This window comes from Phacochoerus africanus, chromosome 14, assembly GCF_016906955.1.
Source record: "Phacochoerus africanus isolate WHEZ1 chromosome 14, ROS_Pafr_v1, whole genome shotgun sequence".
Lineage (NCBI taxonomy): Eukaryota > Metazoa > Chordata > Mammalia > Artiodactyla > Suidae > Phacochoerus > Phacochoerus africanus.
In genome coordinates, this window is record NC_062557.1 from 34,301,300 (window position 1) to 34,321,578 (window position 20,279).

The 20,279-nt window shown below is 51.3% G+C and overlaps 2 protein-coding genes across 4 annotated transcripts in view; one reads left to right on the forward strand and one right to left on the reverse strand.

The window, feature by feature from the left end:
- Positions 1–135: 135 nt before the first annotated feature.
- Positions 136–13,231, reverse strand: MKS1 (MKS transition zone complex subunit 1). Of its 3 annotated transcripts, XM_047757328.1 has the most exons (18): positions 13,086–13,231; positions 12,579–12,688; positions 11,384–11,454; positions 10,511–10,666; positions 9,269–9,366; positions 8,942–9,070; positions 8,570–8,674; positions 8,022–8,130; positions 7,447–7,503; positions 5,574–5,616; positions 5,266–5,331; positions 3,153–3,223; positions 2,734–2,803; positions 2,529–2,636; positions 1,705–1,838; positions 1,116–1,198; positions 935–1,032; positions 136–832 (listed from the first exon to the last, which is right to left on the reverse strand). In XM_047757328.1, the coding sequence occupies exons 1-18, from the start codon at positions 13,163–13,165 to the stop codon at positions 741–743; spliced, it is 1,680 nt and encodes a 559-aa protein (XP_047613284.1). In that variant the 5' UTR covers positions 13,166–13,231; the 3' UTR covers positions 136–740. The 3 variants fall into 3 exon arrangements, with proteins under 3 accessions (XP_047613284.1, XP_047613286.1, XP_047613285.1); XM_047757330.1 differs by lacking the exon at positions 1,116–1,198 and having other exon boundaries at positions 13,086–13,207; XM_047757329.1 differs by lacking the exon at positions 136–832 and having other exon boundaries at positions 941–1,283; positions 13,086–13,207.
- The window catches only part of LPO (lactoperoxidase), a 44,801-nt gene continuing 37,685 nt past the window's right edge, over positions 13,164–20,279 (forward strand). Inside the window, 1 exon segment of the mRNA XM_047756802.1 lies at positions 13,164–13,220. Within this exon segment, the coding sequence (XP_047612758.1) occupies positions 13,164–13,220 (57 nt within the window).

A 20,279-nucleotide genomic window follows, 5' to 3' on the forward strand; every position in this document is an offset into this window, starting at 1 on the left:
TAGACCATCAAAGGAAACATTCTGGAGCAGGAAAAGACGGCGAAGGGGGAGGGTAGCAGTGCTAGGGGCCCGACATTAAGAATACCTCCGCCCTGCCAGCGACCTGTGCAGAAAGACCAGCCAACAGAACATCAGTCAGAATAAAAAGGTTTTATGTACCACCCCCCACCAACACACACACACCAAAAGGTACCAGCCAGCTACCAGAAAGGACTGGGCGGTGCCTTCAGCCTTCATTTGCTCCAGAAATAAGTTCTATCTCAAATGCAACAAGCCCCAGTCCCGGGGGAGACGGCCCTGCAAAGAGGAGCCTGGACTCCAGGCCGGGAATGTAAGCTCTGCCTCACCCGCCTTCTTCCTCAGGCCTCCATGTGTGAAGCAGGCTTGTGGCAGGAGGTTAGGGTTAGGGTTAGGGCTCCACCAGGGAGGCTGAGACAGGCTAGGAGGGAGGCTGTGTCAGGGACAGAACTCACGCAGGGCTTCCCCCAGACTGGCCACAAATCAAAAAGCCTGCCTGGCTGTGATGGTCCCGTGCAGTGGCTGACATACCAAGAGGGCACCCTTACTGGGGCCACAGGGCCTTCAGCTTGGTTACCACCCGGCCCGGGACTCTCAGCTCGTCTGGTTCTTCGCAGGTCAGTGTGGTTTCTAATCAGGAAGACGAAGAGGCGGGAGACCCGGGCCTCGGCTCTCGTGCATCTTGTCCTCGTGTACGGCGGGGGGGCCTGGGCTGCAGCGAGCTAGGAGACCGCGGTTCCCGAGGGGCTGACTAGGTCGTGGGGGAGGCTTTCTCGGGCCTCCCGCATGCGGTGCCGGGCTCGTCGGAAGGCCTCTGCAAGGGAAGCAGACCCCGGAGTCAGAGTCGGCAGCCACAGCGTGGGGGGAACGTGGCCCCCGTGGATGCGGGTGGCCAGCTGCGGGGAAGGGCGCCTACCCAGCACATTGTGGATGGAACTCTGCTGGCTGAATCCCTCCAGGCGGTCCAGCACACTCCGCATCCTCTTCCGCAGGGAACTTGACTCCATGAAGGCCCTGCAGGGAAACCTGCCACGTGGCCACGGCGGCTCTCCAGCCTCGAGGCAGGAGCCCCAGGGCAGAGGGCCAGGGCTGCTCACCTGGACTGGTGCAGGCAGTGCAGGCGGAAGGTGACGCTGCCTGTGGTCTCGGTGCGGAGGCCAAAGCGGCTCAGACGCTCCCCCTGCGGCATCCAGGGGACATCAGGTTTCTGCTGGGTTCTAGACCCTGGGCACCATGCTGGCTTCCTTCCCATTCTTAGTCTCATTCTTGGGGAGAACAGTTCTGTTGGGGAAACTTTCCCCCAGCACCCAGACTGCATCACCCCAAGGAATAACACTGGGTTTCCAGCCGTTAACCAGGGGACATGCCAGCCTCATTTGCGAATCAACAGTCTTCTAAGCGGCCTGCTGATCCTCTGATTCCTGAGGTTTCAGGAATGGGCTGGATGGAGGGGCTGGTTATTCTGATGGGGACCCAGGAAAGCCTCTAAGGGTCCTATTTTCCAGAGCGCGCCTAGGTTCCTGGCTCGAGATGCGGCCGAGACGTCCCACTTAGGCCACAGGAGGTTATGGGCTAAGCAATAAGCAAGCAGTGAACAAGGAAGGGGCCTTAGCCTAGATCCCGCCTTTTCCAGAAGAAACAGGGACATAAGATCCCAGCATCAGGTCCCCCAGAGACAAAGGTCACCTTGAAGGTTCCTGGGATCCGCACGTAGGAGAGGTCCTCCAGCTCCAGCGAGCCGCCAATGAAAAACCTCCTGAGTTCAGCCACCGTGCCGAGCTCCAGGGGCCTCCACGTGGACAGCGTCAGGGTGTGGGAGCCTGGGCAGGAAGAGGAGGATGGGGCTGGGGCCGGAAGCGCGCCCGGCCCCTCGCTGCCTCCCCAGCAGCCACACGGGCCCCGCCACTAAAACTTGTGGCCTGGTGGCAGCTCAACCTGTGGTGAGGGTCACCGTGGTGGCTGAAGGGGCCGGCGTGGCAATTAATCAGACAGAAGTGCAGATTTCCGCTCTACCTGGGCACCACAACAAGGGTCTCCACCTCTCTGAGCCCCATTTTCCTCAACTGGCAAAATGGAAAGAACAAAATCTGCGCCTCACAGAGTGGCGGGGAGAATTAGATGAGAAACACTTAGCACGACGCCTGGCACACGACCGAGGAGAGCGGCGGTTACTTCTAAAGGGACACCGATCCGCTCAACACACATCCGCCAGGAGCCCATGTCGCCACGCGGCTTCTCCCGAGGCTTCTCCCTAGAGGCCGGGAGTCACATCAGAGGAGCCCCGAGCAGAGACCAGAGCTGCTCACCTTCCCGGTTAGCTGTCATTTCACCCACCATCTCCAGTGAAGGCAGGGAAACATCTTCAAAAGGAACAAGGAATCTTGCAAGTGCTTCTAGTTCCCAACCAGCCCTACTTCGCACTGGAAGTGGTGGAACCTTCTGAAGTGTTAGTCTTGCTCCTAAGGAGCTGGGGCAGGTGGGCCACACAAAGGGCAGGGATGAGAGATTACCTGGGGTGGCAGGCAGCACCACGGCCCCATAGCCTTCCACGCGGTACCTCTGCCAGAAGTCCAGGGAGAGGACCTCGCAGTAGAGCACAGGCCATGCCGGGAGAGCCTCTGCGGGAAGGGGAAGAAGCGGCCAGGTCACAGGGGCCCTCACCAGGACGGGGCCGTCGGAGGAGACCCAAGGCCCTAGATCAGCGGGACCACTCACCAGCAGACTCATCCTCGTGGAGGAAGGAGGCCTCAAATGTGAATGGGTAGGAGAAGTGGGCCACTTGATCCTAAAAAAAGAGGCATCTTATTCTATCCTCAGTGCCATGGGGTGGCCAAGGCCTCGCGGGGAATTGGTTTTCCCTGTGGCCGATGACCAGGTCACCTTCACAAAGGAAAAAGAAAAACTCTCACCCCAGGTAGGAAATAAGGGGCTGAGAGACAAAGGGCTACCCAAGTCCAAGCTGCTACCATTCTGAGAAGGGCCGAGAGGGCCCTTGGACCGGGCAGCCCTGCAGAGCCCCCGGCCAAGGCCAGACCCAACTCCGGAATCCTCCCCAGGCCGTCAGCCTGATCGTCTTCAGATGCCATCTGTGGGGGGAGTCCTGCTCCCTCCAGGCGCCCCTCTCATTGTCATACCATCCCCAGGGACTTGGTGGCACAGGTCTGTGTTACTCCTGAGAGCTGCTGGAAGGCAGGGCTGGACCAGTCTGAAAGCCAGAGACCACAGATGGTAAGTTAACCTGGCAGGAAGGCAAGGAACTTTGTCCGGGAAAGACACTAAGTTCCTTTATCCATTCGTTCAGGCGTGCCCACCCTCAGTCATTCCCCGTGTGTCTGCTGTGTGTAATGACCAATCCTTAGGGACATCTTGGTGACCAGAAAGATAAGCTTCTCCATCCTGTCTCTCAGGGGGCCAACATTCCATATGGGGGATGGGGGGACACAGACAATCAACCAACCAACAAGAGACTATCAGGCGTGATAAATGCTAAACCAAAAATAAACAAGGTGAAGGGACTGAGTCACTTGGAGGCTCACTGAGACCGGGGGGGGGGGGGGGGGGGGGCACAGCACTCAGAAGTGACACTTAGGCTGAGACCCAAACTCAGCAGAACCAGTCATGCAAAGATACACCCCAAAAGCTTTCAGAGGGAGGAAATGGCCTTGAAAAGGACCTCAGGTAGAAATGAACTTGACTTGCTCAAGAACAGAAAGTATGACTAGAATGCAGTGAGGGAGACACAGGCTCCATTCAGGGAATGGAGGCTGGAGTTGGTCTAAGCGGGGGGGGGGGGGGGGGGGAAAGCTGTTGGAGGTTTAAGTTCAAGAGAGACACAACTGGTTTACTTTTTTTTTTTTTTGCTTTTTAGGGCTGCATCTGCGGCACATGGAGGTTCCCAGGCTAGGGGTCAAATCAGAGCTACAGCTGCCGGCCGACACCACAGCCACAGCAACACAGGATCGGAGCTGCATCTGCAACCTATACCACAGCTCATGACAACGCCAGATCCTTAACCCACTGCGTGAGGCCAGGGATCAACCCCGCAACCTCATGGTTTTAGTCGGATTTGTTTCCGCTGTACCACGACAGGAACCCCTGATCCAGAACATCTCTGGAGAACGGACAGGAATTGCTGACAGGACAAACGGCTGTAGGAAGCCAGAGAAAGTGAGGAATCGAGGGTGTCTCTTAGGTTTCTGGCAACAGCAACGAAGTGCACGTCATTGCCATTCTGCTAAGATGGGGAAAACCATGAGGGCGGGTTTGAGGCAAGGGGGGGAATCAAAAATGCTTTTGGTTGAGAGTTCCCTTGTGGCTCTGGTTACAGCTGTGGCGTGAGTTTGATTCCTGGCCTGGGAACTTCGGCATGCTACAGGCATGACCAAGGAAAAAGAAAAAAGAAAAGAAAAGAAAAAAAAAAGATGCTTTGGTCATATTAAGCAGAAATGACAGAGAGGTAACTGGATGTGAGTCTGAAGTTCAGGGGAGAGGAGTTCCCATTGTGGCGCAGTGGTTAACGAATCTGACTAGGAACCAAGAGGTTGCGGGTTCGATCCCTGGCCTCACTCAGTGGGTTAAGGATCCGGCATTGCCGTGAGCTGTGGTGTAGGTTGCAGATGTGGCTCGGATCCCGAGTTGCTGTGGCTGTGGCGTAGGCCAGTGGCTACAGCTCTGATTAGACCCCTAGCCTGAGAACCTCCATGTGCCACGGGAAGGGGCCCTAGAAAAGGCAAAAAGACCAAAAAATAAATAAATAAATAAATAAAATAAAATAAAATAAAAAATAAATGAAGTTCAGGGAAGAAACGGAGGCTAGAGAGAGCAACTGGGAGTCTGAGACCTACAAACAGTACTGAAGCCACGGGAGGGGTGCGACCACCTAGGAAGACTGGAGAGAGAAAGAGAGAGAATAAGAGAAGGCCCGGCCCAGCCTTGGAGGCTCTGATAGCTGTGCATCAACAGACGGTGCGGAAACAGTCGAGGAGGCCGAAGAGCCGCCCCTGAGAGAGAAGAGAGGAGTGTGGACCCAGAAGCCACGAGAAGCATGTCGGTGAGGCAAGTGAGCAAAGGCTTCGGAGAGGCCAAGGCGGGGGAAGGCTGAGGCAGGATTTCCCATCTTGGACGTGAGCTCTGACCTTGGAAAGAACCGTGACAATGTCTGTGGAGGAGTGGGAAGAAGCCTGACCAGAGGCCTCTGGAAAACTGCCAGGAGGGGTGTAAAGAGAGAGACTTGGGAATACTACTTACTGGTAGTTGGCAATTCCAGAAAGAAGTGGACGTAGAGATTGTCAGACTCGTAGCCTTGGGCTGAAACTAAGAAAACAGGCAATGGTTTCAGCTTATTCTCCCACTGCCCTTTGCACCCGACCCCGTCCTGAAGGGCCTACCCACTTGGGGAGGCAAGCTCCCCGAGGGCCAGGCGCTCTCTGCGTTTCCAGGAAAGACTCAAGTGCCTCGGACAACCTGAGGCCTCCACTGGGGTGGGCAGCACTACACCGCAGCTCTAGCTGGCACTGGCCAAGCCTCGAGGGGTTTCTGTCTGGCAGGACACTTACCTACCTCTCCATTTACAAAGAGCCGGAGGGCACCTGGGACGGTCTAAGACAGAGAGAAGCGGGGGGACAGATCAGGAGGAGGCCTGAGGGAGCCCCCAGCCCGTCCGAAAATCCCCAGAGGGCCTGACGCTGGACGTCAGATCCTGATGTGTTACTATGAGGCATCCTCCCCACCGGCCACTGTTTCTTCATTGCTAAATGTGTAACATAGGGGGAAAGTAACTAATTTAAATGGTGGGGAGGTCAAGAAAGTGTGGGGAGTTTATAAGAATGACCAAAAGAAGCATCCAGAAGGAATTCCCCTTGTGGCTCAGGGGTAACCAATCTGACTAGTATCCGTGAGGTTTGATCCCTGGCCTCGCTCAGTGGGTTAAGGATCCAGCACTGCCGTGAGCTGCACTGTAGGTCACAGATGTGGCTTGGATCTGGTGTGGCTGCCGCAGGCCGGCGGCTGCAGCTCCCATTCAACCCCTAGCCTGGGAGCTTCCATATGCCAAGGGTACAGTCCTAAAAAAAAAATAAAAAGGAACAAAAGAATCCAGAGCTGCCCTTTGGCATCCAGGGAGAAGCCAGAGATGCCTGCTCCCTCTAGAGGGCTAAGGTCTAGAAAGAAGACAGTGTCTTTTTTTTTTTTTTTTTTTTTTTAGAGTCACACCCATGGCACATGGAAGCTTCCAGCCTAGGGGCTGAATCAGAACTGTAGCTGCTGACCTACACCACAGCCACGTAGGATCCGAGCCGTGTCTGTGGCCTACACCACAGCTCAGAGCAATGCCGGATCCTTAACCCACCGAGTGAGGCCAAGGATCGAACTTGTGTCCTCATGGATGTTAGATTCATTTCCGCTGAGCCATGACAGGAACTCCAACAGTTTCCTTTTTTAAGGATTTGTGTGGCTATCTTATCTACCTTTGTTTAACCCTGACCATCTCTTGCCAATGCGATACAAAAATAACAAAAGTCAATTTTTTAGAGAGCAAGAGGTGGACTACTGGGTAATTCTGTTTTTGTTTCCAGACCCAGAAGTGCAACTCCTGGAATAAGAAAAGACAAAGAATCGAACCACAGAATAACAGACTTAAACAGCTTTGTTTTGCTTTTTCTAAGCGCTGCACTATTTGAAGAACAGAAAGGACACTCTCTATGGGGCACTTAGGAAAAATATCCACATGAAGAGTAAAGAAGACATTTCTCATTTTTACATTTATTTAAACTAAGACTAAAAATGAATGCATTACCATTGACAAAAATTCAAAACTACCTAAGGTGAGAGAATAAAAAGTAATCATTCCTGACATACCCCTCTCCCCACCCTAGCCCCCTCCTGTCTCCCAATCCCTCTCCCCCCAGAGAAAGCCACCTGCAGCGTGTGTGCCCTTGGAGACCTTTTCTATGCATTAATGGTTCTACGTCAATATGCAATGTTTTAAAAACACAACAGGAGTTCCCGTCATGGCTCAGTGGTTAATGAATATGACTAGGAACCATGAGGTTGTGGGTTCGATCCCTGGCCTTGCTCAGTGGGTTAGGGATCCGGCGTTGCCGTGAGCTGTGGTATAGGCTGCAGACGCAGCTCGGATCCTGCGTTGCTGTGGCTCTGGTGTAGGCCGGCGGCTACAGCTCCAATTCGACCCCTAGCCTGGGAACCTCCATATGCCGCGGGAGTGGCCCTAGAAATGGCAAAAAGACAAAATAAATAAATAAATAAATAAAAACACAAGAAGGACGATACTCTATGTGCTACCGTTTACTTTTCACGTGGAAGAGCGTGTCTCAGGGTCCCTGAAGAGAGGACTGCTACTGAGCTACAGTCAGGATGCTCTGGCTAGAGGACCCTGGCCCATGTGGTGCTGCAGGAGACCCAGCCACTCACCATCTCAAAATCCGTGCCCACGAGGCTGCTGAGATACTCCTTGTGGCGGCCGTAGAGCTGAGGAAACAAATCGCGCCACAATTCCAGATGCCACCGCCCCAGCCCGCCCAGGGTTCAGAAGTGAACAGGAGGGGAGAGCAGCAGCAGGAATGGGCAAGGCCCAGAGAGCCAGAGGCCTCAGAATCCCCGTCCACCGACACCTGCCAGGGCAGCACGGAGGCCGTGGAGGCTGCCGGGCTGGCGCCAGCCTGGCGCTCATGCGTACATGACCTTGGGGCAGACTGCTGAGCTTCTCCATCTCCGTTTCCTCATTTATAACAGCGCTAAGAAAAGGATTCCCCTCAAAGGGCTGTGGTGTCATCTAAATGAAATAACTATCAGAAGGGCCTAGCACAGAGCATGCTCAATGGTCTTAGGATGATCTGATAACGGGACCCAAAGCCAGTGTCTGATGCGTCCTTGGTGTTGCTGAGTCAGGAGAGGCCACGAAGAGCCAGACCTCATGGCTGCTGACCCCAAGCTCAGCGCGGCCTCCGCGCCCAGCGGGCGGGTCCTCGGGAGGCACCAGCACTTACGTCCTTGAACACGCGCTGCTCCCGCTCCTCCTCCTCGGGCTGGGCCAGGGAGGACACGTTGTCCAGCGTATACGTCCACAGCTCCTGCTTGTCCCCCTCTGTTTCGATTCTGGAAGGTCAGAGCCACCAAAGGGACTAACTCGGAAAAGACAAGATGGGCCCTCGAGGCCCGGCCTAGGGAGGAGCTGATTTCCGCTTGTTATTTTGGAGATGGAACATGAGGAACCGTCGGCCCGGGAGAAAGAGGGACCCTGGCTGGGCCATGTCGCCCTGTCTGGATTGGCCCCTGCACGCAGCCGCACCGAGAATGATTTTTACTTGATTGCACCGCTGCGGTTATCACTTTCAAAGGAGAGTAGCTGCACATTTGCAGAGAGCGGGATGCCCGGGATCCCACGGGTCTAAGGCCTGGACGAGAACATGACCCTGGGCTGGGAATTTAAAAGCTAGAGCCGATGAAGGGCTTTCTGAGACTCTCGTCAGCCACAGGCAAGAAGTGAAACCTTGGAAAGGCAGGCCCGTCACCACCGTCCCCTTTCTCTCCTCACCTGTAGGGTCCTTTGAGGCCCGTGAAGTCGGGTTTTACTGTGATGACACCATTGCTGTCCACCTTCAGAGTGCAGAGGACATGTTCATGCTTCTTGTAGCCAAGCCTAGAGACCAGAGCATCAACACCAGGGTTCAAGGGCGCTGGCCCCACCTCCAGGGAAAGAGCAAGAGGGATCCAGCCCACGCCAGGGGAGAAGACAGAGGCCGCAGTGAGACCGGTCCTGGTGAGATACTTTCTTCCAAAGAAAACAGTGAAGAAAAAAAGCCCTCCCACCCACATAGCTGGGCTGACTCTTAACAGGCCGGCGATGGCTCGTGAAAGAAGCGGAGGATGGGGGGCTGGGGGTGGGGCGGTGAGAAGCTTCGCTCACTTGCCGTAGGGCCCCAGGTCTGCCATGATGTACATTGTCTGAAGAGGGGTGTTGATGACGTGGCTGTTCCTGACGAACTCTTCTGAGGGTTCCCAGGTGACGATTCGTGACTTAAGGATGCCACCCTCCCTGGGAGACACCACAGGAAGGGTCACTTCCCTGGCACCCCCCAAAGAGCCTGAAGGAGGCGTGCGGGGGGAGCACACGCAGGTGGAGGCCCGCTGCAGAAGGGGATGCTCGGGTTGGCGGGGGGAACCGAGAACACTGGCATGGGAGGACCACACAGGCTCCCCTAGTGTCCCCCCCACCCCCGCCACTGGCACTCACATCCCTCGTCTGTCCTGACGTCGCCGCCTAACATTGGCCATTCGCTCGACCAAGAATGATGGCACCTCGCTGGCTGCGGTGGTCATTTTCTGACAGTGCTGGGAAGACAGAGCAGCCCTGTGTAAGCCATCTGCTCAGGGCCACATGGGACCAAGCACCTGGAGGAGCGTCTTCCTTCTGAAACCTCACACAGGACCTGAGCCTAGAGGCACAGCCACCACACGGTCACAGGTGCGGATGGAGGGCAGCGGAGGCACGGACAAACCAAAGAAGACACAACCAAGCCTCGGTTTGCCCTGAGATGGCAGCGGCTCATCATTCTCAAGAAATGAGTTTATTGATGCGAATCTCAAAATGAGTCTGCAATTTCTAAGCACATCCCAACAAAAAGTGGGTGAGTCTGCCTGCTAGAGGCTGACATTAATTAGGTGGCTGGAAGATGCCAAATGTCACACAAGTATTCTGGGGAAAACTCTCCCATGGGTAGCTGAACACTGACTGTAATTTTCTTTTCTTTACCAAAACAGACAACCCAAATTCCTTATGCTGTCCTAGACAAACTGCGGACATAAGCCATTGCCCATGCTTACGGAATTCCTCTTCAAACCCAATGTTCGGTTTTGGTTGAATCCCATACTGAATTTTTTTCTTTTGCGTTTTAGGGCCACACCCATGGCATAAGGAATTTCCCAGGCTAGGGGTCAAATCGGAGCTACAGCTGCCAGACTACACCACAGCCACAGCAACCCAGGTTGCTGGGATCCAAGCCACATCTGCAGCCTACACCACAGCTCATGGTAATGCCGGATCCCCAACCCACTGAGCACGGCTAGGGAGCGAACCTGAATCCGCATGGATACTAGTCAGATTCATTTCTGTTGCGCCACAACGGGAACTCCAATCCCATACTGAATTTTACCTACATTCAGACTCCACCCACCTGTCTGGTCTTATGGTGCATGGAAGAAGTCCAGTCCAGGGGCTGCTTCTCCCAGTTTGCAAGCTGCAAGTCTATCATGAGAGACGCTGCTCCCCCCTCTCCACCCCTCCCAGCAGGTAGAGAAGAGAGCAGCAGCCACAGACCGTACCTACGTTCTCCAGCCTGGCTGTCTGCAGCACCCAGCAGGGCCTAGATGGGCTCTCTGCCGCCCTTAACAGGCTTCTGAAATAACACACAGCAAGGCCGGGAAACTAGGGGAGGCCAAGGGGAACGGAGCGGGGAGACTTGAGAAAGAACAATACCTCCTCCAGATTGGTGTATCTATCAGAGTCAGTGTAGGTGAAGATCCGTCGGTTCTTCCTGCCATCCGAACCCTCCAGCTTCAGAATCTCTTGCCGGTACTGATGATCCAAAGGGCTCTGACAGGCTGCTTCATTTTGGTACAGATCGACTTCAAACTGAGGTCACAAGGAAAGAGAGGTCTACTGAGAATATGTCCGATTTCACTCCTATAACTGGTCAAATCAGTTCTGCAGAGCTGATGCAACGTCACACGTTTTCACAGCCAACTCTCATTTTTCTACGCTAATGTGAGACGGGGAGTCCAAGAATGTCAGAGTTAAAAGGAATCAGAGTGATTGTCTAATTCAATTCTGCTGTTACAGAATTACATACCCCAACAGTAATTCTGCTGTTTCAGGGTATGGCCCGGAGGTGAAGTGTCTTACCCAGGATCATAAAACCGGGTAGCAGTTGGCACTACATTACATTGACCTTGTAAACACTACAGTGGGAAGTATATAAACTGCTACCAGTAATTCCCGCTGTGGCTCAGCAGAAAAGAAGGAATCTGACTAGTATCCACGAGGACGCAGGTTCAAGCCCTGGCCTCGATCAATGGGTTCGGGATCCGGTGTTCCCGTGAGCTGTGGTACAGGCTGCAGACATGGCTCAGATCCCATGTTGCTGTGGCTGTGGTGTAGGCTGGCAGCTGCAGCTCCAATTTGATCCCAAGCCTGGGAACCTCCATATGCCACGGGTGCGGCCCTAAAAAGACAAAAATAAATAAACTGCTATCGCCCTTCTGGAAATCCGTTTGGTGATATGCATCAAAACTCCTGCCCTGCTACCAGCTGGGTGCAGGCAGACTGAGCAGACAAGGGACACTGGCTCACCTGGCTGAAGAGCTTCTCTTGCCACCCAATCACGACCTCCTCCTCTTCATCTTCATCCGGGCGATGCCCACCTTCAAAGACAACAGAGTGAGTCAAATGCTTGAGCCAAACCAGCACCACTTCTTGCCCTGTGATGGGTGATAACCAAAGTCCCTGCTCTTATATCTGCCACAAAACCACCTAGAGTTCACTGATTTATTAAGCACTCATCTGGACGCACTCTAGAGAGGCTGTGGATATGTACAGACGCCAAGATGAGGACCCAAAAAGTCTTTATCACTAATTCAAATAAAAGGACGTCATGTCTTCTGGGAATTATTTAATCTAATCCAGTGTCAAGAGCTGAAATTTAGATACGAGTTGAATAGCTCTTCTTCAATCCCAATTGTCTACATTTGCTAGAAAGGGACGGTGGCATTTTTATCTTTACTATTCATGAAACCATATATCTAGACTCCCAAACACTGTAACCTTAAGAGACTAAATAGCAGGAAAGAAAAGGAAAGACGAAAAGCTGATTTTTTTTTTTTTTTTAAAGAACCAAATCTAACAGGTCCACTCCTGGCTGACTATGCCTATTTCAGAGACACAAGTTTCACAACCCACCGCTCACCCTCTTGCCCCAGGAACATTTTGAACAGAAACAACAAAAGCAGAGAGACCAGTGACCTAACACAAACACACTGCCCTCTCTTCCTCACTTTTCTGGCTTCCCAGATAAGGAAAACTGCAAGAGCCCAGGTGAGGTTAATACGTACATTTCCCACGCAGACCTTAATTTTTTAATTGTGTTTTTAAAAGTGTTTATATGTATGTTTCAAGTTTGGAGCATATTTTCTCTTAGAAAAAAACAAATGCCACAAGTGGTAGTTAGGTTGACAGACAAGTTTATAACCTATCTAAAAGTCTGGTATGTGCTATTTCACTACATTTGACCACAATTCAGATCAGCATCTCGGTGGTAGGAATCATGTCTTATTCAATTTTTATACAATACTACGTAGTAGTTAAAAGTGCCTGGGATCAAATCCTGGCTTCAACCATTTAGCAGCCCTGTGACTTTGAACATGAAACCCAACATCTCTAAGCCTTTTCAAAGACTACAGACCTGGGTCTACTCTGTCTCAAAGAGGTAACCTCAGCTCTAGGCCCTTCCCCCAATCCCCAAAGGGCAACATCACCACCAGATACCCACTGGCTGTTGGCTGAGGCCTAAAAGTGGCCAAGTCTATGAGGTCCTTTCCGGGCTGGGCTGCAGGCTGGTAACGGAGGTAATTGCTTGATGTGATTCTTTGCAGATGGACTCTGCCAGGAAAAGGGAAGCCCAAAATACACATTACAAGACACAAGCCAGGATGATACGGGGCAAAGATGGAGAAACAAAACACAAGAGATGTGGCCTGGTGCAAGCAACAGAGGGAGGGAAGTGGGGCACGGGGGTCCTAAAGAGGAGTGAGAACGAGAGAGTGCATTGGATACACAGGGCTCCCAGGATTTGGGAGGGTCCTGAAAGCGTAGGTCTGGAAGCTGTAAGTGAAAAGGGTTCCGGGGAGCGAGGGAGACGCGGAGAGACCGGGGTGACACTGGTCAGGATTGCAAAGGGAAGTGGGGGGGGGGGGCTTCAGCAAAAGAGAAGTGTAGTAGTTCAGGCTCCAATCATCTGAGAGCATAAAAGCACAGAGCTCTGAGGCGATGAGACTACCGGAGGCGGAGGTTGCGCACGGGGTCCCGGGAGCGATACACTGCCTCGCCCGTGTCGGTGCTCCAGACGGTGTCCGCCATGCCAGCTGCGCCGCGCCACGACTGCGCCGGAAAGCGCACCGCCCCAGTTGCCTTGGTAACGGAGACGCTGGGTTCCAGCGGCTAGGGAGGTGTTGCGCGCGCAGCCCGCAATTCCCTGTGCTGCTAGGCAGCCTTGGTCCAGGGAGGCACCCGCGGAGCTCCAATGCGCATTCAGAGTGGGGTCCTGCAGGGTCACCACTGTGTGTGCAAACCGAAGCTCGCTCACACCCAAGGCCTGGACTTGATGCACTTTACAAGTGAGGAAACTAAAGCAGCGCTCTCGGCCCCTTTTATATAGATTCAGACAGAAATGGTGTTAGGGATCAAAATGAAGTGTCCTGAGTTCTCAGCTGCTGCTCGTCCCACCGCACCACATGGCCTTCCAGTGAGTGCTAGGAAACTTTGGTCTGAAAATCGATGGCTGTGACTCACAGAATGTACCTATTCTTCTCAGAGGAGTCAGGAGAGGTGATGACAGTTATTCAGACGTGAAAATAACATTCTTGGAAGAAAACAAAAGTGTGTCAGAAGATTTATTAATCCTTGTATTGGCATTCACTGAACCAGAGAAAGAAAAAACAAGGAAGCTCACAGCAAGCAAGGAGAAGATATTGTTATACTGGTTTTCCCCTTCCATGTGTTCTTTCCGGATATATATATATATATATATATATATATATATTTTTTTTTTTTTTTTGTCTTTTTGCCATTTCTTGGGCTGCTCCCGAGGCATATGGAGGTTCCCAGGATAGGGGTCGAATCCGAGCTGCAGCCACTGGCCTGCGCCAGAGCCACAGCAACTCGGGATCCGAGCTGCGTCTGCAACCTACACCACAGCTCACGGCAACGCCAGATCCTTAACCCACTGAGCAAGCCAGGGATCGAACCCGCAACCTCATGGTTCCTAGTCAGGTTCATTAACCACTGCACCACAACGGGAACTCCTCTTCCCGGATATTTTTAAGCCATCTTAGAAACTGTGCTGACCTCAGGAAAAGCCAACAAAAGGCCATTCTGAAGACATACTCCATTGGACTGTTAAAGGCAAAACACACGATAACCTCACATCTGGCTCCCTGGCACCTTGGGGCTGTCAACAGTTACCACCATTTGACTCTTGCTACTCTCCCAACAGAGTAGGCAGTTGTCCCCTGAACTCAAGATTCTCCTGCCAGTTTGATTACATGGCAGTGGGAGCCATTAGCAACAAAGCTGCTGTTGTCTAACACCCAGGACTGGCTGTAGCAATAGCCCTATTTATTTAAGATTCAATATAGCCTAGGTGCTTTGTTTGTCCCTAATCCTCCTAGGAACCTCTTAAGTAGTTATTTGTTATTCCCATTTAATTAATGAAGGTGGGGTCTTAAAGGCTGAACTCTACTAAGTGATGAAGGAGCTGAGATTCCAGCCCAAGTGTGTCTTTTGAAGCCTGAACACCTTCCTTCCGCTCTGCCTAACAGCCTCTTACCAACCAGTTTATTCTGTAAGAGCACACAATTTCCGGCCTAGGAAATAATTATTCAACAGATGAAACCCTGAAGGAAGAATATCAGCTCTTAAAAATGGTCGTTCTAGGGAGTTCCCGTCGTGGCGCAGTGGTTAACAAATCCAATTAGGAACCATGAGGTTGCAGGTTCGATCCCTGGCCTCACTCAGTGGGTTAAGGATCTGGCATTGCCGTGAGCTGTGGTGTAGGTGGCAGAGGCGGTTCGGATCCTGCGTTGCTGTGGCTGTGATAGGCGCAGCTGCTCTGATTCACCCCTATCCTGGGAACCTCCATATGCCATGGGAGCGGCCCAAGAAATAACAAAAAAAAGACCAAAAAAAATGGTCATTCTAATTTTTTCTTTTAAAGCTGTGAAGAGACAACATTGTGCCACCTGAACACATGTGATAAAGGTGGAGCTTGCACCCACAGTTCGGTTTTATAATTAAATCAAACTTATACTGAAGACAATCTCACATAATTATAAGCAAAATAGGTACTGTACCTCATGGTATGGAAATATAAGTTATTTGTATAAGTAACTCTAATTGAATTATTTTTATATGGGTGAACTAGTGTTTTTTAGGTTTTCTCTGTGTTTCCTGGTATAAATCAGGATTCTTAAACTTGGGGTCTGTGAGCAGGGTTCCATAATTATTTATGGATTTGTTTTCCTTTTATAACACACGTGTGGCATATGGAAGCTCCCGGAATCAGAGCTGCAGCTGCCAGCCTATGCCACAGCCACAGCAATGCTGGATCCAAGCCGCATTTGTGACCTACGCCAGAGCTTGCAGCAATGCCAGATCCTTAACCCACCGAGGGAGACCAGGGATCGATCCTGCATGCTCATGGATACTAGTCGGATTCGTTTCCACGGAGTCACAACAGAAACTCCCCAGGAGTTTTTTTCTTGCTTTCTTTCTTCTTCTTCTTTTTTTTCTTTTTTGGCTGCCCGCTGGCATATGGAGTTCCCAAGCCAGGGATCAGATCTGAGCCACAGTTGCAACCTATGCTGCAGCTGCAGAAATGCCAGATCCTTAACCCACTGTGCTTGGTGGGGGATGGAACCTGTATCCCTGCACTCCAGAGATTCCACTTATCCCGTTGCACCACAGTGGGAACTCAAATCCAGGGGTTTTAAGCAGTGACTCCATGATCATCTGTCAAGGATGAGACAGATGGTGCTTCTACACCTTTAATGTGAATAGGGATGCCTGGGAATCTTGTGAAATGCAGATTCTGGCTGGCAGGTCTGGAGTGGGCCCTGGGATTCTGTATTTCTAAACAGCTCCCTGAGGATTCTGATGCTGCAGTCCTTGGACCACACTTTGAGTAGAAAGGATAGAGTGTGGAATCCTACCAAGGGTAAAAAGTTCATCTAGGTTAACAGTTTCCAAACCTGCCTGAATGTCAGATTCACCGGAGATTTCTTTTTTTCTTTTTTTTCTTTTTGTCTTTTTGCCATTTCTAGGGCCGCTCCCGAGGCACATGGAGGTTCCAGGATAGGGGTCGAATTGGAACTGTAGCTGCCGTCCTACCCCAGAGCCACAGCAACGCGGGATCCGAGCCGCGTCTGCGACCTACACCACAGCTCACGGCAACACTGGATCCTTAACCCACAGTGCAAGGCCAGGGATCGAACCTGCAACCTCATGGTTCCTAATCAGATTTGCTGACCACTGAGCCACGACAGGAACTCCCCATGAGATTTCTTAGCATTGACATTTCTTTAGCTCTAACACCAGAGATTTGAAATCTGTAGATGAGGAGCAGGGCCTGGATACCTGTTTTAAAATAAAACAAGTTTTCCACCGACTCAGATGCAACCTTTGGGAAACCCTGAACCAGAGCTTCCTACAGGTATTTCAATCTCTAAGCTTCTTTTTCTCATGAATCTGGCAAATACAAAATGGAATGGGGCAAATGCAGGCTGACAGCAATTCTCCTACTCTGTACATGTTGTAACTAGCACAGGGTCAAAATGCTTCCTTGTTATTTAAATAGAGTCTTAGATTTACACTGACTCCCTTTCTTGGGAATTTGGCATTTTCCATCCCTTTGCAGAGTAGGCCCTCAAGGTGCTCTCAAAATAGCTCAGTTAATGATTTTTTTGAGTTCCAGCCACCCATGGTGATGCAACTTAACTATATGAAGAACTTCCACCTTGGGTTTCCTGGAGAGTTTTTCAAAAGACAAAAATAGCCAAGGAAAGCTAGAGTTATGTGAACTTTGAAAATATCTCACACACAGGAATGATCGAAGCTTATCTTAAAGTTCCCGTCATGGCTCAGGGGTAATGAACCTGACTGGTATCCATGAAGACGCAGGTTCAATCCCTGGCCTGGTTCAGTGAATTAAGGATCCAGCGTTGCCGTGAGCTGTGGTGTAGGTCGCAGATGCAGCTCGGACCCTGCATTGCTGTTGCTGTGGTGTAGGCCAGCAGTTGAAGCTCCGATTTGACCCCTAACCTCGGAAATTCCATGTGCCGCAGGTGTGGACCTAAGATGACACACGCAAAAAAATATATGAACAATTATCTTTTCATATATCTTTCTTCCCTATTAACCAGTGAGCCTTCTAAGATGCAGAACCAGGCTCAATCTATCTGTGTGTCCTCAGGTCACCCAAACAGTTGCTCAGTGCAGAATTATTTGAATTGTACTGAACTGAATTGAATAATCAGGAGGAGCAGTGCCCCGGGCGCTGGGCTGGGATCAAGAGGGAAATTCAAGGCTTTGACAGGGGAGGCTAAGAGTGAGGACCCGGACCCAGGAGGCCCAGGTACTTGGATTAAGAAGAGCTTCCTAAAGTCTGCAACCAGGAGTTCCCATCATGCTTAGCAGTAACAAACCCGACTAGTGTCCTTGAGGATATGGGTTTGATCACTGACCCTGCTCAGTGGATTAAGGATCCAGCGTTGCTGTGAGATGCAGTGTAGGTTGCAGACATGGCTTGGATCCTGTGTTGCTGTGACTGCGGTGTAGGCCAGCAGCCACAGCTCTGATTCAATCCCTAGCCTGGGAACTTCCATATGCCATGGGTGCGGCCCTAAAAAGCCAAGCAAAACAAAACAAACAAACAAAAAACCTTGAAGTCTGCAACCAGAAGGGAAAAGAGAAACCTGGGTAACTATCAGCACTGCAGGCTTGTTTTCAGATGTGAGGCCAGGAAACCCTGTGAGGCTATATCCCAGGAGACAGGCATCACTCTCTGAGCAGGGCCCTTGGGGACTTCTGAGGGGTGGCAGCAGCTAGGCTGGGCGGGCAAGTTTAAGAGCAGAAATCCTGTGTGGGCCAGCTGCTGTCATCATGCTGGAGTAAGCTTTTTTTTTTTTTTTTTTTGTCTTGTTGCCTTTTCTAGGACTGCACCCACGGCATATGGAGGTTCCCAGGCTAGGGGTCTAATTGGAGCCGTAGCTGTCAAGCCTACACCAGAGCCACAGCAACGAGGGATCTGAGCCACGTCTGCAACCTACACCACAGTTCACGGCAATTAACCCACTGAGCAAGGCCAGGGATCAAACCCACAACCTCATGGTTCCTAGTCGGATTCTTTAGCCACTGAGCCACAACAGGAATGCCTGGAGAAAGCTTTTTTCACATCCACAGCCCCCCAAATGGAAAACTAGAGCTGGCTAGACTGGGGAGGGGGTTAAGGTAGAACCCATGGTCCCCATAACCCCTCTCACTTTCTTGTCATCAGAAGCACCCCATGATGGGAGGGATCCCCACAGTCACCAGAAGAGATGGGAAGTCCAGCAGCAGAAGCCAAAAAGAAACTCTCCATTCCTCCCACCTTCTTCCTCAGCCTGTGAAATGCAACCGGACAAGGAGGACATGGGTCTCGGGGTCAGGCTCTGGCCTCCTCGGCAACTGGAGACTCACGGGAGGCTGTGAGCCATCCTTGCCATGTCTCAAGAACAAGTTCATGCTCACCTCCTGTGACTAAGAGCTCATCTCCATTCTCATCACTCGTCTGTGAATCATGCTCCCCACATCTGCACACCTGGTCTCAGGTGGCCCTCCCAGCACCCCATGACACAGGCTGGCGCTATGGTTTCTAAACAAGGACACTGAGGCTCAGAGACCGAGTGACAGTCTGGGGTCACACAGCTACTGAGCCAGGTTGTCCAGACCCAGGGAGATTTTCTGAGCTCCCTCCAAGCCTGTGACTCCAAGTCTGTGACTCAAGCTGCCCAGGCTGGCTGGACCCCTCCCCAGGGCAGCAGGGTAAACCAGAGAGCACAGAACACTGGTCAAAGTAGGCTCATATTCTCTGCAGGGTCCATTTCAGCTTGATAGAAAGTAAATTTAAGATTTTCGTAGAGTAAAACAAAGATAAAGTTTGGAGTCGCATGCAGAAGGGTGACTTTTTAAGTTAAAATGTGAGATCTCAAACTTTTAGTTGATAAAGTAATCTAGCAATACTGGTCCATTAATTGTGAGATGTATGTATTTCGCACATACATGTATCACAGGGATGTACCTGGCAACTGGGTGTGGGTATACGGGGATTTTCTGAACTATCTTCACTAATACTGTGAATCTAAAGCTGTTCTAAAAATAAATATTTTATTTTTTAAATGTGAGACAGCAGAGAAATTGTAGAATCTCAGTTTCCTGCAGGAGTACCCGGTGCCACTCCTCTTTTTTTTTAAAAGGTTTATCAGAAGCCATGTTTAGGGAGTTTCCTGGTGGTTCAGAGGGTTAAGGATCCAGTATTGTCACTGCTGTGGCTCTGGTTGCAGCTGTAGTGGGGGATTCCATCCCTGGCATGGGATCACAGGCCCAGCTAAAAAAGAAGAAAAGAAGAAGCCATGTTTATTTATTTATTTATTTATTTATTTTGCTTTTTAGGGCCACACTCTTGGCATATGGAAATTCCCAGGCTAGGAATTGAAACAGAGCTGCAGCTGCCGGCCTACCCAGAGCCACAGCAATGCAAGCTTCGAGCCCAGTTTGCGACCTACACCACAGCTCACAGCAATGCTGGATTCTTAACCAGCGAGGCCAGGGATCGAACCCACATCCTCATGGATACTATTCAGATTCGTTTCTGCTGCACCACGAATTCCAGAAGCCATGTTTAAAAAGGATTGCCAGGAGTTCCCATCGTGGCTCAGTGGAAACGAATCCAACGAGGAACCATGAGCTTGCGAGTTTGATCCCTGGCCTCGCTCAATGGGTTAAGGATCTGGCATTGCTGTGGCTGTGGGGCAGGTCAGCAGCTACAGCTCTGATTAGACCCCTAGCCTGGGAACCTCCATATGCCACAGGTGCAGCCCTAAAAAGGACAAAGACAAAAAAAAAAAAAAAAGCACTGCCTGAGAGTATGAGGTTACTCAGAAAAAACCAAATATGGAAACGACCAGTGGATCCAGCATTCCCACTCCTGGGCAATATACTGGACCAAAACTGCAATTCAAAAAGATTACATGCAACTTGGAGAAGAGACTTGTGGCTGCTGATGGGAGGGGAGGGAGTGGGAGGGATTGGGAGCTTGGGCTTATCAGACACAATTTAGAATAGATTTACAAGGAGATCCTGATGAATCGAGAGAACTTGTCTAGATACTCATGTTGCCAACAGAACAAAGGTGGGGGAACAATGTAATTGTAATGTAGAC

Excerpts from the sequence above, each read along its gene's own strand:
- MKS1 (XM_047757330.1), bottom strand. The coding sequence starts at position 13,165 with ATGGCGGACACCGTCTGGAGCACCGACACGGGCGAGGCAGTGTATCGC. Across the intron at positions 12,689-13,085 it reads GTGCGCAACCTCCGCCTCCG|AGTCCATCTGCAAAGAATCA; the intron begins GTAGTCTCATCG and ends TTTTCCTGGCAG. Across the intron at positions 5,617-7,446 it reads TGGGCACGGATTTTGAGATG|ACCGTCCCAGGTGCCCTCCG; the intron begins GTGAGTGGCTGG and ends TCTCTGTCTTAG.